The following is a 16,464-nucleotide window of genomic DNA, read 5'->3' as shown; positions in this document are numbered from 1 at the left end:
TTTGGGAAAGGTGCAGCACAAGCACATGTGTTCATGGGTCATGTAGAAGAAAGTAAGGAAAGTCAGGGAAGTTAAAGGGAGAAAAAAGGGAAGCTACTCTCACACAGGTTGTGTGCTTGAAGTGTGGCTTCAAAAGTGTTGATGAGAAATGCAAATAAAATTGTTGGTGCTGGTAAGAGATGGAAAAACCTCTACTAGACTGCAGAAATTAGTTTTGTGTGATGATCCAGTTATTGGATAGTGGTTCTAGTGGATCACAGAACTGGAACAAGCCTGACAGACAAATCAAGTGGAACTAATTCAAGCCACCAGCATGGAGTGCTGGTAAAATAATAGAAGATATAAAAGGACATTGCATGTGGAAAGATTTCTGTAGTTTTGCATCTTCCTGAAAGAAAGAAAATCTGCTCTAGTGAAATACACACAATGAAATACCTCCTCTATATAAAATAAACTCTTTTGTTGTGAATAGACAGAAATTTGAGTAAACAGATGCTGATGAAAGCTTGGGAAGCAGCAAGAAAGTAATCATCTGTACAGTTCTGGTTTTGTTGTATTCAGAAGGGGCTTGGAAGGGCTTTTGGTCTGAACATAAAACTAAAAAGAAATACTTTTTTTACATCATAGTAGCAAGGAATTGATAGTATAATTATCTCATGCTTACAGACACAAGCCCAAAGGGCGTAGGTAGATCTGCATCACAAGGACTTCAGAAGCTCAGGGTTTCATCCACAGCACTGTGCAGCTTCTGGGAGGACAAGGACTGCTGGTTTGAGAGGGACAAGAGAAGAAGCAGCCCATGGAAGATGCCCTCTGAGTTCTGTGGCATCCCTTACGTTATTTGACCCCAATTCTGGAAGCTGTAATAGCCTGAACACTAAAGCAGGGCTGTGGTGGGGAGGGCCCCCTGAGCCCTGCTGGCACACAGCAATATTCCTGTGGAGCTCCAGAAAGGCTGGAGGAGCTTTCCCTGGAGGGGAGAGGGCTCTGCTGGATTCCCACAGGGAGGTAGCCAGGCAGGATTGCTGCTGCAAGGCTGCAAGGGGAGAGCAGCAGCAGTGCCCTTCCACAGTGCAGGCACTGTGATTCAAAAGCAAACAGCACCACAAATGCAGAGGGTTTAGTATTAGGTCTGCCTGTTCTGGGGGTGGAGGAGCAGGAGAGTTTAATGGCACTCATAACTGCTGGAGCTGAGGGCAAGAGAACAAATAAGATCATCTTGTGGGTTGGTGCAGTTTTTCTCCAGATGATTTTTAAAGAGATCACAGGGCAACATTGCTGAGGGAAGAGTTTAAAAACTGATGGCATGGAGCTTGGTAGTAATAACAGCATAAGCTGTCTTTTTCTTTTTTTTTAAACTGCATAGTGATGAATTTAATAAAGTTTATTTCCTGCCACAATTTGTTATAGCAGATTGTGATGGAGTACAGGAATACAGCAAACTGAGCATCATGTATTAATTCAATTTAGGCAGCAGACTGCTGCACCCTAACAGAGTACAGAGGGTCACTTTTCCCTGTGGCTGCCAAAATTCATCTGCAGCTAAAGGAATCTTACTCACCATAAGAGCTGCTGCTGCAGACCAGCCTCTCTGAATGTTCCAAACTTCAGGGGTGTCTGAGGCATCCCTGGCTGGATGTGATCCCAGGTGTGCACACCTGCCTGCAATTTACTACAAGATGCATTAATGCCAGAAAGGTACCACGAAGGGGACCAGTTCTGAACTCCTCTACTTGTGGCTTTGATGTGCTCAAAACTATTTTCCTAGCATTGGGACCATGTTTTTATAATTTCTACCATCACTCCCAAAGGTTCAGCCAGTCCCGGGGAGCCAGTGGCTCACAGGAACAGAGTAGGAGTTCTGGCTTTGTTGCTGCTCTAAAAGAAATACCAGTGGAGACCCTAAAGCTGCATCCTGATTCACTGAATGTGTCTTCTCTGAAGCTGAAATGTGTCCCAGGGATTTCATCACCAAATTTCTACCCCACAGAAACAACTTTTTACTCTGACAGGAATAAGGTAATAATTTTCTATAGTAATGCAGGAAAAATATTAGTTTCTTCAAGCTTATCTTAGTAGTAAGTGTTTCTGAGAAAAGATGTGCCAGTTTAAATCAAAATGAGTGTCCATTCTGGCTCTGTGCAGGTTCTGAGATAATGCACAGCCTCACAGAAATTCTATAGCACTTTGCTGCAACCAAAAGTTTGTCTTTAGCTGTCAGTGCTGGATGCCCCTGAGCTGTCCTAACCTGCTGGAATTCCCTGTGTTGATGGATCAAATTTCAGGCTCTTCTCCTCTTTTATCATGTAGAAAAGCTCCCACCAAACTGATAATCTAAGCACTGCTCTTTAGTACTTCTAAATATTTAATTTGTTGTTGATTCTCCCTTTTTTTTCCTTCTTTATCCCTGTTGACTCTGTAAGTAAAGGCTGGCAAGATTTGGCTCAGTTATTCTGTAATTACAAGGCTTTAAATCTCTTTTTCTTTGAATTTTACTGAGACAAAACAAATACTCATTGACGTCAGCAGGAGCTTGTAGGAATAAGGAAGGAGTGAAAACAGCCCAGTTCTGCAGCTGCAGCTCTCCATCCAGAAGATGTATCACTTAATAGGTATCTTCAGCAGCCATGGGAGGACTCTCAGTTTGCCTGTAGCATCAGTTTTTATTCCTTTGACATTTTCCTCATCTTGGGTTCTGGTTTTAGTCTTGCTGCCATGGCAACATACAGAGAGGCTAAAAGGTACTCCAGAGAAAAGGTCTCTCCTCACTGACAGGCAGCAGAAGGGAATAGAGGCCATTGCTGCTGTTTGCAGCTGCAAATAGCACTGAAGGGATGAAAGGGATACAGAAAGTATTTTCTGTTTGCACGTGTGCAGGCAAAACCATTGGTGCAAAAGTTCAGTGTGACAGGGTGTTGGATAAAATAATTTCTGCTTTCAGATGGCTTCAGGCAGGGCAGGACACTACGTGATGTGACTTGACATGGAGACAGACTTCATGATCCAAGTTTTTCCTGTAGAAAAAATACTCTAACCAGCTCAAAATCATTGCTAGTGGTACTGAATTTTTACATTTTGATTGTATCTATGTTTTCTCCATGCCCAGTAGGCGTTTATGAAAATTGGGCCCCGCGTACCCTGAGTTTGATGTGTCTTCTTACATATGCTCAGTACTCAATTTCTGCATCTTAAGAGCTGGCTGCATTAACCACAGGCAGGAATAGAGCCTATTCAAAATCCTGTAAATATTATGCTGCTTTTCCATCTGCCATGCAAGCTGCTGCATACCCTCAGCCTCCAGGAGAGCTGAGAGTCTGGGAGGTCTCTTCAGTGTAGGTGAGACAGGAGGATGGCTGCAGATGTGGCTTTGCCAGCCTCCCATATACCCAGCTCCCACACAAACAGGTCATTGAAGGATTTTGTCACGGCAGATAAGGCAATTTAACACTAGAAGCACTTCTCTGCTGGCTATTCTGCTACACAGTGCAAGGGAAATATTCCTATCACGAAGGCAGATCATTCCCAGGGAAGTGTGCTGTGCTGAATACAGGTTATTCCATTGCTCTCAAGGGAAATAATCCCCCACAGCAAAGGATGGCTTTGCCCAAATAACTGTCTCTAGCAGGATAACTGTCACTAATCACACAGGAAAACAGGTTTTTTACAAAAAGCTTGTACAGAAGGCAGCTTGAGAAAGGGAAGTATTGTAAACTCACTAAAAAAAATGAAAACAAAAAAGCTTTGAAAAAAACCAGCATGTTTTTCACTGAAATATTGCCCCACAACATCATATTGTATAAACATGAGAGAGACATTTCAAGATTATCAAAGAGAAAATACAGCAGCAAAACAGCAGGACTGAATTTTGGCAGATGCCTCTTTTGGGAGGAGAAGGGCAGCTGTGAGCAGAGGAGCCAGTGACAGCAGCCACGTGTGTCCTGGCTGCCCAGGGAGCCTTGGCTGTCCCTTCACTGAGCCCAAGCCACCCCAGCAGGGACATTTCCCTCTGCTCTGAGCTTCCCCTGCCCTGACAGCCTGCCAGGGTCTGCAGGGAGCAGAACAACACAGGTTCCCTCAGAGCTGCCAGCAGGTTCAGGAGCTGCTACCCTTGTTCTTGAGTTTCTTCCCTTCCACAGACCAGACAGACATAATCCAGAAGTCAGATGATGTGGTTTTTCTTTGCAGCAACTGCAGTGTTAGATTTAAAAGCCATATATAGGAAAAACATGAAAGAAAATTCTTCTCCTGGTCTGAGAAGTGTATCTGCAATCAGAATGCAGCTCTCAATCCATATTAAAGACATCATAGCTTTGTAATAGGACACAGCAGTGAGCCTGAGGAAAATTATTTTGCTCTATAGCACCAATGAAAGCTATAGTACTAAAGCTTGGCTTATGTGGGATCTCAGCTAGAATCAACTGCAGTATGCATCTTTTTTTCTTCATTACTGTCTAGAAATAATGCTTAAATAATCATTCTTGCTATTGTTGTTTGTAATTCTAATGAAGGTAGCTCTGGGCTCATTGCAATAATGCCAGTTATGAGCAGCAACAGAACAAAGTCAGCCCTAGAATGAAAAATGGGCATGTTTTTAATTCAGATTATTTTTTCATAAATATGAAGGAGATTTGGATCATTACCTGTGACACTTGGGTTGCCAAAGTAACCTTGACTAGCCAGCTGATGTTTGCACAGCGCATGGCACTGTCACCATGGAGACCCTGTCCATGTGATTTCGCAGGCATGATGCAGGCATCTCAGAGAGGAATTAATTGTTGGTGAGCAATGCTCGTGCAGACAGCTCTGCCCTGGCAGACTGAGCCTGCACTCTAACACCAGCTACATTTTTCCTTTGTGTTTTAGCTGCACAGAGAGAAGCAGGGCAGGGTAACAGGAGGGAGCTCTCTGGGCTGTCCTGAGGCAAACACTGAGTTCTCTGATGGAAAGTTCACGCTCAGATTGGGAGGAGTGGTCAGAGAGTGCTGATCTGTGTAAAACACACGCTTGAATGATAATATTCATTTACAGGACATTTGTTTGAGTGATGGAAGGCTATGGAACACTGCAGGTATTCCTTTTTTCTCCTCCCAGTACCTGCTCTCCCTCATTCATGTGCGACCTAGTGATGTCAGGGAAGTTACACCAGCAGAGCAGGGACTGAAATCTGTCTGTGTATATAGGATATTCAAAATTCTCCTCCAAAAGCAGCTGTCGTGCTCTGCTTTCCATTCTGACCTCTGATGAACCTCACGATGGGACTGCGAAGTGGATTTTGGATCTGTTTTGCACGATACCAAACCAAAGGCCACCACACAAACCTTTTGATAATAAATATGGTTCTGTTTCTGAAAGTTAAGCAGGCTAAAGGGTGCTCCCTCCTTCCTCCCCATATTCTTTGGAGAACAGAAGTCAGCCAGCCTCAAGATAAAGTAATTTTGCTGAGGTGAAATGTTTTGTTCCACCTCTTTTACTTAATTAGGAATGGGCTGGATGATGACAGCAGGTCAAAAGGTGCTGTTACTATTTCTGGTGCTGCAGCTGTGATGAGCAGGCTGCAGCAGGATCAGCTGGGGGTTCTGTAGACATGACATACACCCCTCAAGGAGACACAGTCCAGGCCTCAGAAACTGCCCCAGAGCCAGGATGTGAATGGGTGGGGCAGCAGGAGAACAGTGCCACTGGGTTTGGGGCATGCAGGGACACTGGCATTTGGGGAACTGCTGTAAAGAATCACTGGAGCAGCAGCTTTGGAGATGTCTGTGTTGGACACTCTCTTATGTGAAAAAACACTAGAAAACACCAAAAAAATGGATGTTTAAAAATAATACTGGGCAGAAGTGCTCACAGGAGCGGTTGTGGGCAGAAGGGACTTGGGTTGTGACCAGATGCAGGGAGTAAATGTTGCTCCCTTTGGTTTTGCTTCTGGTCTGAAAAGCCAGCTGAAGGATTAAAGAAGGGGGGTGTAGCTGGAAAAGTAGGGCTTTAGGCTGATGTGTGCAGCACAGCTTAAAATTTATGAGGGGATTATTTCATGGCTAGAGGGGAACAGTCATGACATGCTGGAAGGCTTGGACATTTTCAGTGTGTAAGCAGAGGATGAAAGGTGATTCTTTGAGATGATGTATAAAAATAAACAGCAATCTTGAACCTGAAGGTGTGGAACTAATGAGAGGGAAAATTGCAGTTGTAGATCATAACCTGGACTGATGCTCTGCTTCACTGTGCCCATCTGGTACTGAGGGATGTTTCCTTTGGGTGCTGATAACCTTTTTGACAGCTCGTGATGATACAGTGTTAGAATGACTGGGGAGTTTTACAGATTACACTGAGATAATCGAATTAATATCACTCCTGGTTTGGATTAAATTTGTAATCTTGGCATAAGATTCTTTAGCCTTTCACGCCGTGGCCTGATTTATCAAGAAGGGGAGTGAAGGATTCCTTTAATTTAAGTAGAAATCCTTTCAAATATCTCAGGGAAAAACACTGTCATCAGAGAGCCTCAAGAAAAAAAAGGGCAAAGCCCTCTGTCACTATCCAATAAACCTCCCTTAGCTGACAGTGAGGGGGTAAAGAAGTTGTCTGCAAAAATGGAACTGTAATCTGTAGATGGGAGTTTGTGCAACAGACTGCATCCAGCCTCATGCAGCTAAAGAAAATCCACTCTTCTCCTCACCACTGTCTTTCAGTGCCTTTTTTTCTGAAGTAAATGAAGAACTTCACTAAAAAACACAAATCAGTAAAATTAATCACATTACTGAGCTAAACAGCTTCACGTAGGATGATGAAAACATTGTGTTGTGACATTTCCACTAGGAAGCTTTTCCATGGCATGTTGCCTTCATTGTTTCTCCCTCCTAAACCCCCATTAGTGATGTGGGCCTGAAGCCCCCAGTGTGTTATGCTGGCAGAGTGAGTGGTTTCATGATCCAGCTTCCCAGTCTCTTCCATTTTACTCCTGAGACTGGTTCCTTGTAAGAGCCAAATACAGAAATGGATCATTGTGTTTAAAATAATATCCAAAGGCTTGAAAATAGCATCCGTTTCTTAGGTAGGCTGCATTTCTCTTTCACACTGCGAAATGGTGCAGCAGATAATTAGTAATACTTTTTCCATTCACATTTCCCTGTATTTATAAAGCAGTAGACTGCTCTTGCTAGGTTCTAACAGCAAAATGAAGTTCCAGAGCCAAGTGAATGTCAGCAAGAATTTATGAATATGTCAGTAGAGATTACTGCTGGCTCTTGATTTTGAATGCAAGCAGACAACAAATTAGTTTGGTAGTAAAATGGGTAAGTAAGTGGGGGCTTGACTATAGCAATACAAAAGTGGAGCATAATTGTTTGTTTCAGGCATGTGTTATTTATAGAGGATCAGACTTGCACCCAGGAAAGTGTCTCTATGCAGGAACTTTCCAAAGGAAAAGGAGCCAGGACAGCAGAGGTGGAGACCTGAAATAAAAGACTTAAGATGAAAAGCCAGACAAGAAATGTGTCCCAGTTACTGATTCCACCTGGGACAAGCTAAAAACAAACAAGAAAAATCCAAGGAGAACATAGGAAAAGAAGGAGAATTAAGGCAGGTGTACAATATGTATTTCAGGGGGAAAAGAGTCTTTTAGTTGATTTTAAATGGACTGGTTTTACACCCTGACATCAAAAGCTGTGGAAAAGCAGAGTAATCAGAAGCTGGCTGCAAATATGCAAATACAATGCCAGCATGTTATATTAGTTGTTCTGTTTGGAATACACCTTGCTTTATTATTGTGTTTTCATTGTTTTAGCATTGCAGGTACTGTTTGAGTAACAGTTGTGTAGTGCCTGCTATTTTTAATTTCAATACTAAAATCCTTTTTGTCTGGTCAGAGTGGTTACAGTAATAACATGTTTAATTTGGAGCTTTTGTAACCTATATTTCTCAAAGAGAAGTGTATTGCAAATTAGTCAGGAGCACTGACAGAGACTTCACTAAACTTCTCGAAGTCATTTGTGGGTATGTTGTGATTCCTGAAAGCTGGTTTCTTACTTGCAGTAGCAGTGCTTCACTATCTGCTATTATTAGTAATTTACTATGTAGAAGGAAGAAACTAAGATTATTCTTATTCTCTTTTTTCTATGCAAGCTTTTATTTTACTTTGAAGGAAAATTGCTGTCAGCTCACTAAAGACAGAATAACTGCAATAAAATCATGCCATGCTCCCGGTGCACACACAGGTGCTGTGTTCAGTAGTGGAAAATAGTTTATGACTGTGACTGTAGAGGATTCACTTTTGCTTTTAATGAAATAAAAACTTTGCAAACATTTAACTAAATATGGGTTTTCTTGAGAGAAACTGCATCAGTTCAGTGTATCACTGCTGCCAGGACCAGTGGTCCACTAATGTGTAATAATTCTGGTTGCACTGCAGAGCTTTGATAGAAATGGTGTCCATCTGGGGGCTCTCAAGGCTAAAACCTGTAGTTTGGACTCGTTTAGACACAGACCCTCTCAGGGCTGAGCATACTGAAAGCAAGCACAGCACAGTGGAGTTCTGTCCTTTATTCCAGTGGAAACTCTTCATATCAGTAAACACCTCTTTGCACTCTTTCCAATCCAAGAGCCCTCTGATGATGATACTGCACAAGGATAATTTCAATTCACTCATCCACATAAAATAAAATCCATTTACTTGGCTTTGAGCTGACAGATGCAAACAATATAGCAACCAGTATGGGATAATTGGTGAAAAGGGATTTAGGGATTCATCTTACAGAATGCTGTAAGAAGAGGGGAAACCTTGTCATTCTTTTCTGCTGGATGTTTATTTTGAATCAAACTTCAACCACTTCAGGGAACCTCCAGTAAATTCCAGAACTTCTACATGCCTCCTTTTACAACCAGTTAAGCCTGGGTCTGGTTTTAACCAAGTACAGAGGGATGTCTTCATCCCTGTCTTCATTAGGGATATGCAAACACTGAGGCACAAACTCACAGAAGCTCCTCCCTCTGTGAAAGGCACAGAAAAAATGAAAAGTTTCCATATAGTCTGTGCAGAACAACTTAACCATACTTGCACAGCAAAGAAGGTTTTTAATCCTCTCTGTCCCCTATAGGAGAAGAGGGAATGGTTTTAAGAGGCACCTTGGGAAACAAGTAGTTGCAGTCTTGGTTGAACAAGTGGACTGTTAGCAGCCATAAACATAAAATTACTCATTTCTAAAATAGCTCATGGTCTCTTAACTCAGACATTGTGTGCGGAATGGCACTGCACTAGGACAGAGCTGGACTGGCTGGGTAGGTAAGTTGCAAATAGCACTAAAAGGCACAGATGTTGTATCAGCTTTTCAAATTCTTTTCAATGTTTTTATATATTTTAATAGCTCCATCTGGATTCCATAGCCACTATTATTGTTACAAGTTTTATTGTTCCCTCTGCCTCTGCCTGCTGTTTGCATTTGCAAGTTACTTACAAGTGTCTTGGAAACAACTCCTGAGCCTTTCTCCAGGGGCTTAAATTTGATATTGTGAAAAAAGCAGGGAGAGCACATTTTCTCAAATTTGCCTTGCTAAATATGATATGTTACAAATTAAAATAAATGTTGCATGCCCTGCTTTCCACATGATGTTCTGGTTATAAATTTCAGTGGACGGGCAAGTGTGTTTGCTGATTTCTCCAATTCTGTTACTTATCCTGTGCTGTAACCTCCTAAAAGCTTGATTTGGGTAATAACAGACATAAAAATTATACAGCTGCAGCTTCTCCAGCATCATGGTTGGATAAAGGAATAATATCCACAGTGCAGAGCTAGTCTGACAGGATAGTTGAGTGTTGTTTATGCTCTAAGGTAGCTTCATAAAAGATATTGTGATACACTTGCGGTCAGCCTGCTATCCAGTAGGATTCATAAGATTATGTTTTCTGAGGTGAGTTTACAATAATGCCCTAAATTAGAAAGCCGTTACATTTGCAGTGCAATTTTTCTTTTGCTCTAATAGAATTTTTCTTGAGTCTGGTATTTAATAATTGAGGGAATACCTCTAAAATTCAAGGAGTAATTCTGAGTTCACTGCAGTCAGCTTCCCAAGTAAGGCTGACAGATGGGAAAGACATTTTGTGCTGTGCCCAGTATCCATTCAATTTAATTGGAAGTTGAATGCTGTATAATCTTTAAAAATCACATACCTCCTTCTGTATTAGACATTCAGGGAACATTCTGGGGGCCTGGACCCCAATTCAGGCTTTTAAATGTACTGTGGGAGCCATCAGGTCCCAGCTCAGCATTTTCTTTCAAACATATATGCCATTATTCTTAAAATATTCAATAGAACTATGTCACAGGTGCTAAATCCTATTAACACAAAGGTCATTTTTGTCTCAACTGACCCTGTTATGCTGGCAAAGAGCAGTGTGATGAGGATATGGGACAGCCTTTATGGGCACATTTTCAGTTCCTGAAGTTTCCCATGGTGAAAGTGAGGAAACTCTTGACATCTTCCAATTTTTAATGATTTATAGAACCATAGATTGGAAGAGACTTTAAAGCTCACCTCATTCCAACCCACTGCCATGGCAGGGACACCTTGCAGTGTCCCAGGCTGCTCCCAGCCTCAGTGTCCAGCCTGGCCTTGGGCACTGCCAGGGATCCAGGGGCAGCCACAGCTGCTCTGGGCACCCTGTGCCAGTGACTCAACAGTGGCCTGTGTGCTGCACATTAAACATTCAGTGCAACACACTCACACACAAATTCAATTTGTCAACAATGATCTCTCCTGAGTTGGGAAGCTTCATACATCAAAATAAGCCTCTCTCCAGTGCACTTGTAAGAAGAGGTTCTTGTGCCTTTCCCACATGCACTAATTGCAGCCAGCTGTTAAACAGATGGTTTTGGTGATATGGTAGGACACCAGTTATTTAACATTTTTATTTAAAAAATAAGGGGAAAAGTGACAAAAAAAGGAAATAAATGTTTGCCTAGGCAGCAAGACCCACAGTACTGCATTATTCCCAGCCATAGCGTGGGCATGGCATTTCCTTTCTGGTAACCCATAAGAAATTGAAAAATATCATAGGTCAATTATAAAAATGTTTCATACTTTTAGAGAAAGTAGGATGTCTTGATAAATCAAAGATTCTGCAAAGATGGAATGCAATGAACCTTTTAGAATTACCTCCCTGAGCCTGTGTTTCTCCCTGCACCTCAGCTATCCATCACTTCGGTTCTGCATTAACCTTATGGATGTGTTTTGCTGTTCAGAGACTGTCCTCAGGACTCACATCCCGTTTTGGCAAGAACAATGCAAAAGCCAGACCTTACAAATTCACTAAAAAATGTTTAACTCTTGGTCTTTTCTCAAGCAGCTCTTTTAGTGACCTTGCACAGAGCACACCTTAAATGTTTCGCTGGCTTTGGAAGGGAAGGACTCAGGGTTCTCCTAGGGTGAGACTGAAAATTATCAACAGTGATCTTTCTTTCAGGTGAAGGAGGCCATGCAGAGAATCCATGACCGAGGAAATATAGGAAAACTCATTCTGGATGTGGAGAAAGCACCCACTCCCCTGGTGAGTGCAAAGCACAGACATGATGTACAGCCAGGCATGGTACAGCCTGGCAGTGACTTCTGGGCACATGTTCTTTTTTGACACTGATTTCTTCTAAACCTGTAGCACCCAAATACCACCAGTAACCATAATTTCTGTATTTAACCCAAGTGAAATGCACTTCCTGAAGTGCCAGCAGTTGCTTCTCTTTACTGAATCACTATCTGCTTCTCCAAAAATGTGCCAGCAATTGTTGGACTGGGGTAAAACTGCCAAGTGTCTTTCTGCCCCTGTGATGGAAAACAGACTTTTCTCAAACTAAAAAATTCCTCTATTAATAAGTGAATTGAACGGGAAAAAAAAACAGTCAATATTGCTGCAGTGGGCAAACATAAAAGTGCTTTCTGATTGCCACACTAAAGTTAGAGTATACTTTTGGTAGGAATTTAGTTTACTGGTTTGTGTAATATATGAAGTATAACACGTAAATATTTCCAGAGCTATCTTGAAGGAAGATAGTATTGATGGAGCTCTGGTCCACTAGATTTGGAGCACTTAGGATGATCCAGAAAGAAACCTTGCAGAGAGCAGTGGTAAATGAAAGCCAGGCTCACTCCTGAGCATTCACTGATGGTGTAGGAAAGAGCAGTAAAGAAGGTAATGCAAACCTGACTTTAAATCAATACTGATGTGTGAAGTTTGCTTTCAGACCTGAGAAACCTCCTGTTTCAAAAGAAAAGAAAAGAACTTGGACCTAGAGTTAAGCTCTTACTCACTCTAAAACTGCCCCTCAATCTCATACAAACTCTCTGCAAGGAAAAGGAAGGCTTTGAGGACCTCTCATGTGGAACAATACACTTTCATCAAAGGGTGTTAACTCAAAAGTATGGTTTACTTCAGAGCTATGTTTTTTCTGCATTAAAATCAGGTTGTGTTTGAGATTTTTATTTCCACCAGAGGTTAATAATCAAACAGGGAAGGAACATCATTACATTTCTCTTTAGAAAGTAAATGGGTCCCTTGCTTGTTTGGTTTTGAAGTAGTTGCAAGCTAATACAAGAATCTTCTTGTGTCCTAAGAGAGGTAACGTGGGTGTATAAGAGAATCCAGTCACACCAATGTGTGCTGTTAAACACTACCCCCATCCAGTGAACCAGACTCTTGTGCCTCCACAGACCTGTCACACTGACAGTGTTGGAGGGTCCTGCACCTGTGCACAGCTTGTAATAAATATTTCCACGAAAAAAACACAGTGTACTCCTCAAATGCTGAACTACAGATTCCTGCAATTGCCTACTGCCTGTGCAGGCATCTTCAGTAAAATATGAAAATGCAGTTTCTTCCCACTCCTGTATGATCTGGGATCTGCACTCTGTCGTGGGTGTATCCTGCCAGCATCTATATCTGTAAAGTTTCATTGGGTTTTTAATACATAAAAGAAAGGAAATTTCCCCCTGAGTTTTCACAGGGTGCCTCAGATGGGGCCGTCCATTAGAGCAGATACAGGAGTTGTAACCCAGAGGTCTCACGCTCTGTATACTTCCCATACAGCTGTGTTTCCTATCCAAGACCCTTACTATCAGTTTACTACAAGTGCACAGAGCAGAGTCCTCATGTGCAGCTGTCCCACAAACAGCCTTCTGTGAGGAAATAGAGCTGTGAGCCGTGGGGGAGCAGCCTGCAGGTTTAGCTGGAAGTGGTGCAGAGCCGGCAGAGGCTGTGCACAGACAGAACGTTCCTTTTCCTGTGGCAGCCCTGTCCTCTTGAGTTTCCAAAGTCGCTTTACCCAGTGAATCAAACTGAAACGAGGAGCAAGCAAAGGGTGAGGAAGGTGCTGTGATGTCCTTGATCTTTCCTGGTGCAGATGGCCAACGACAGCACGGAGACGAGCGAGGCTGGGGAGGAGGAGGAGGACCACGAAGGGGACAACGAGAACAAGGAGCGCATGCCCTTCATCCAGTAGCAGCCAGAGCGCGGGAGGCAGCAGGAGCCGGGAAGGAGAAGGGAACAAGGCTGGGAAATCTCTTCTGTGCATCAGTGAACAAATGCTGTAGTACAGTGTGTGTTGTATTTGTTTGCAGTCAGCTGAGCTATGAGCTGTTGATCATTGTTGTTTTGAACTCAAGTGCCATTCTCATCCAGTGCAGTATTACCACATTTCTGTGTAATACCCAGTTTCCCTGTAGGAGTCCCATGGATTTTTCTGTTCTTGTTTGAAAGCCTTATTAACTTACTGTGTAATTTTAGATGGGCATCTTTCTCATGCAAATTCCAACATCTTGCATAAAGTTATTTGGGAGGTATAGGCTTTTTTTGTAAGTTGGAAACAGTAAAAAAAAAAAAAAAAAAAAAATCCCTACTTGCTGTCTGAAAGATTCTAGTAACTGGAGGGATAATTTTCTGTTTCTGAATTTTCAGTGTTAAAATAGTTTTCCTTTAATGAACCACAAATAAAAGTTGCACAAAGATTACTTTTTATTTTCCTCAGTCATACTTCATCATTTCACAAGCAATCCTATCTTCATTTTCAAAAGTACCTCATCCAGAATCATGGAATCTGAAATTGTGCGAGAAATCATTAATTGAGATGCTTTGATCAACATCTTCTGGTAAGGACATACTGACTCATATGTCAAATTCAAACCAATTTTAAATTTCATTTTTAAATTGCATTGGTAAGGATCACTTATCAGGATGTGGAAAGAAATTTGGTGATGGAGTTTGTTGCTCTGAAATCGCTAATGTGTGGTCAGCTGTCAGGCTGGAGCTGAACTCCTGCAGAAGTTAACCCTGTAAAAAATGAGGTTTAGGCCTTAATCCCACCACAAATCATATAGGGACAACTTCTGTCTAGGTGTACAGGGACAACTTCTATCTAGGTGAATTGTTCTATCAGAAGATCTGCTCCTTATGTACAGTTACATTTATAATTATTTACAGGATCAAGTATTCAAAGACCAGCTAGTCTTATCTACCTCCCACTAGTGGAAACTATATCTAAACAGGAAAAAAGTAAATATTTTTTCCACGTCCTTCCCCTATCCAAACAGCAGCTACTCAGGTCCTCAACTGTCTTGTTAAAACAGTTATTTTAAAATTACTGTGATCACGTATAATAGAAATGCTGAAGGACTGGCAGAGACCTTGCATAATGCCTACAGCTTCAAATTAATATTTGTTTTTTCAAAAGAAGGTATTTACCCAGACATGATTAGTTGTTCACCCAAATCTACAAGTAGCACGTTATGATAGAAGTTAAAAATTAATACAGAAAAATAAAAAGTGGGGGCTTCTCAGGCTTTTCTCAGTGTGAGAGGACTTCTGGGTCTGGATGACTTTTATGTGTGGTTTTAGAAGAGTCTCATTAGGTTTTTTCTGTTTGTTTGGTTTTGCTGCCTGAGTATTAATGTCCATCTCTTTACACTGTACTCATGAAGTCGCTGTCAGATAATTGTGCAGATGGTTCATTCTGAAGGAGTTCCCCTTGGGTCAAACAAATTCAAAAATAACAGCAAGAAATAACTGTGGGGAAAATGCCAAAAAAGCTGTTGAACTATTGATCCAACCAGAACTTCATTTTTCTCTTCACTTCATTATAGTTGAGTTTATTTTCGAGCTGGACTTTCCTATACTTCCAGTGCAATTTCGGGCCCAAACAGGGGCTTTATCCACAGAAAAAAATATGTATTCAGTGCGAGTTTTCCATTTATTTGGCTTGCCAGTTGGACTTTTAAGAAGGGCCATTAGGTTTTCATGACTCATCAGCTGACAGCAGTAGGAAACATGCCCAATTTTGTTTTGCAGCTAGTGTAATGATGTTGTCCTGCAACAGACCTTAACATAACTAGGAATTTTGATTTGACGCCAAAGTGAGCAATATTGCTGGTGACCTTCGAGCTGGCAGTAAGTGGCATTCTCAAGGCCTTAAATTAGTAGGGCAAGCAGAATAGCAAACCCATTCTTCTGTTCTAAACCACAGTCTGGTGGGCTCTGCTTCTAAATTACCCTGCAAGACAAATATGGGTGATCTTGGTCATGGCCACAGACACCACAGGGACAACAACTACATAATTTTGGCTAGTTCTTTCTGGTTTTGTTAGCAAGGCAAAAAATACTCTTCATGCTAATTCATACCAATTTTAGGGCCATTTTCTGATCAGCAGAATATCAGGTAATTGCAGTGAGTACAAAGGAGTGCTACTGGAAGTACCTGAGTGCAACGCAGCCGAGTGTGACCATCAGCAAGCTAAACTCTGCTCTGTGTTTTACTGCTATCAATAGAGCATGAGGGAGGCTGCTGCTGGTATAATGGAAGTTTTCCAGGCACCCATTCTGGGAGCAGGATGTGTGCTAGCAGAATCTGGCCCACAAGCCCTAAGTACCTTTCAGGAGACCACAAGCAGTAGTGTCACGCTGGCAGGGTGTGCTGGTCAAACTGGTGAAGCCAAGGCTTGTCACTGACCAAGTCTTACTGTAGCAGAAATGAAGGGTTGTGATTACTACTGACAGTGTTGTTTAAACAACTCTGAGACAATTGGATAGTTTCTTCAAGTGAAACAAATTATTTCTCAATTTGCCTTAAAGGAACTGTGAAAGCTTCTTTAACTTAAGCCTGATTGAAGTGAACTGAAACACTGTTTAATTGTATTTGTTGCTTTAGAGCTTTTGTTATATTGTGCCTACAAAGCAAATTATGTTTACACAAAAATATAAATAAAATGTTGAGCATAGCATTATCCTTGGTCTCTATGTTTTATTCTAATATTATGGTCACTTTAGGGAACTGACTTGGAACTGCTTAAGAGGAAAATGTGAGGGGTTTTATTTTCCATTTTGGTCACTGTGGGATATACAAATAATTTATTTTGAGTATTACAGAGTAAATCGAGGTTATTAAAACTGCTGTGTGCTGCTTTACAGACCATTAAGAATGTAGATATAAAATT

At 41.6% G+C, this 16,464-nt stretch overlaps 1 protein-coding gene across 1 annotated transcript in view; it reads left to right on the top strand.

The window, feature by feature from the left end:
- Positions 1-16,254, top strand: part of VAT1L (vesicle amine transport 1 like) — a 55,498-nt gene extending 39,244 nt beyond the window's left edge. Inside the window, exons 8-9 of the mRNA XM_041458725.1 lie at positions 11,456-11,539; positions 13,383-16,254. Of these exons, the coding sequence (XP_041314659.1) occupies positions 11,456-11,539; positions 13,383-13,481 (183 nt within the window). The 3' untranslated portion in view covers positions 13,482-16,254. The remainder of the gene's footprint in view (positions 1-11,455; positions 11,540-13,382) is intronic.
- The last annotated feature ends 210 nt before the right edge of the window (positions 16,255-16,464 follow it).

This window comes from Pyrgilauda ruficollis, unplaced genomic scaffold (genome assembly GCF_017590135.1).
Source record: "Pyrgilauda ruficollis isolate IOZ18807 unplaced genomic scaffold, ASM1759013v1 scaffold13, whole genome shotgun sequence".
Taxonomy (NCBI): domain Eukaryota; kingdom Metazoa; phylum Chordata; class Aves; order Passeriformes; family Passeridae; genus Pyrgilauda; species Pyrgilauda ruficollis.
Note: the sequence above shows the minus strand (reverse complement) of the source record. Positions and strands in the feature narration are given on the sequence as shown.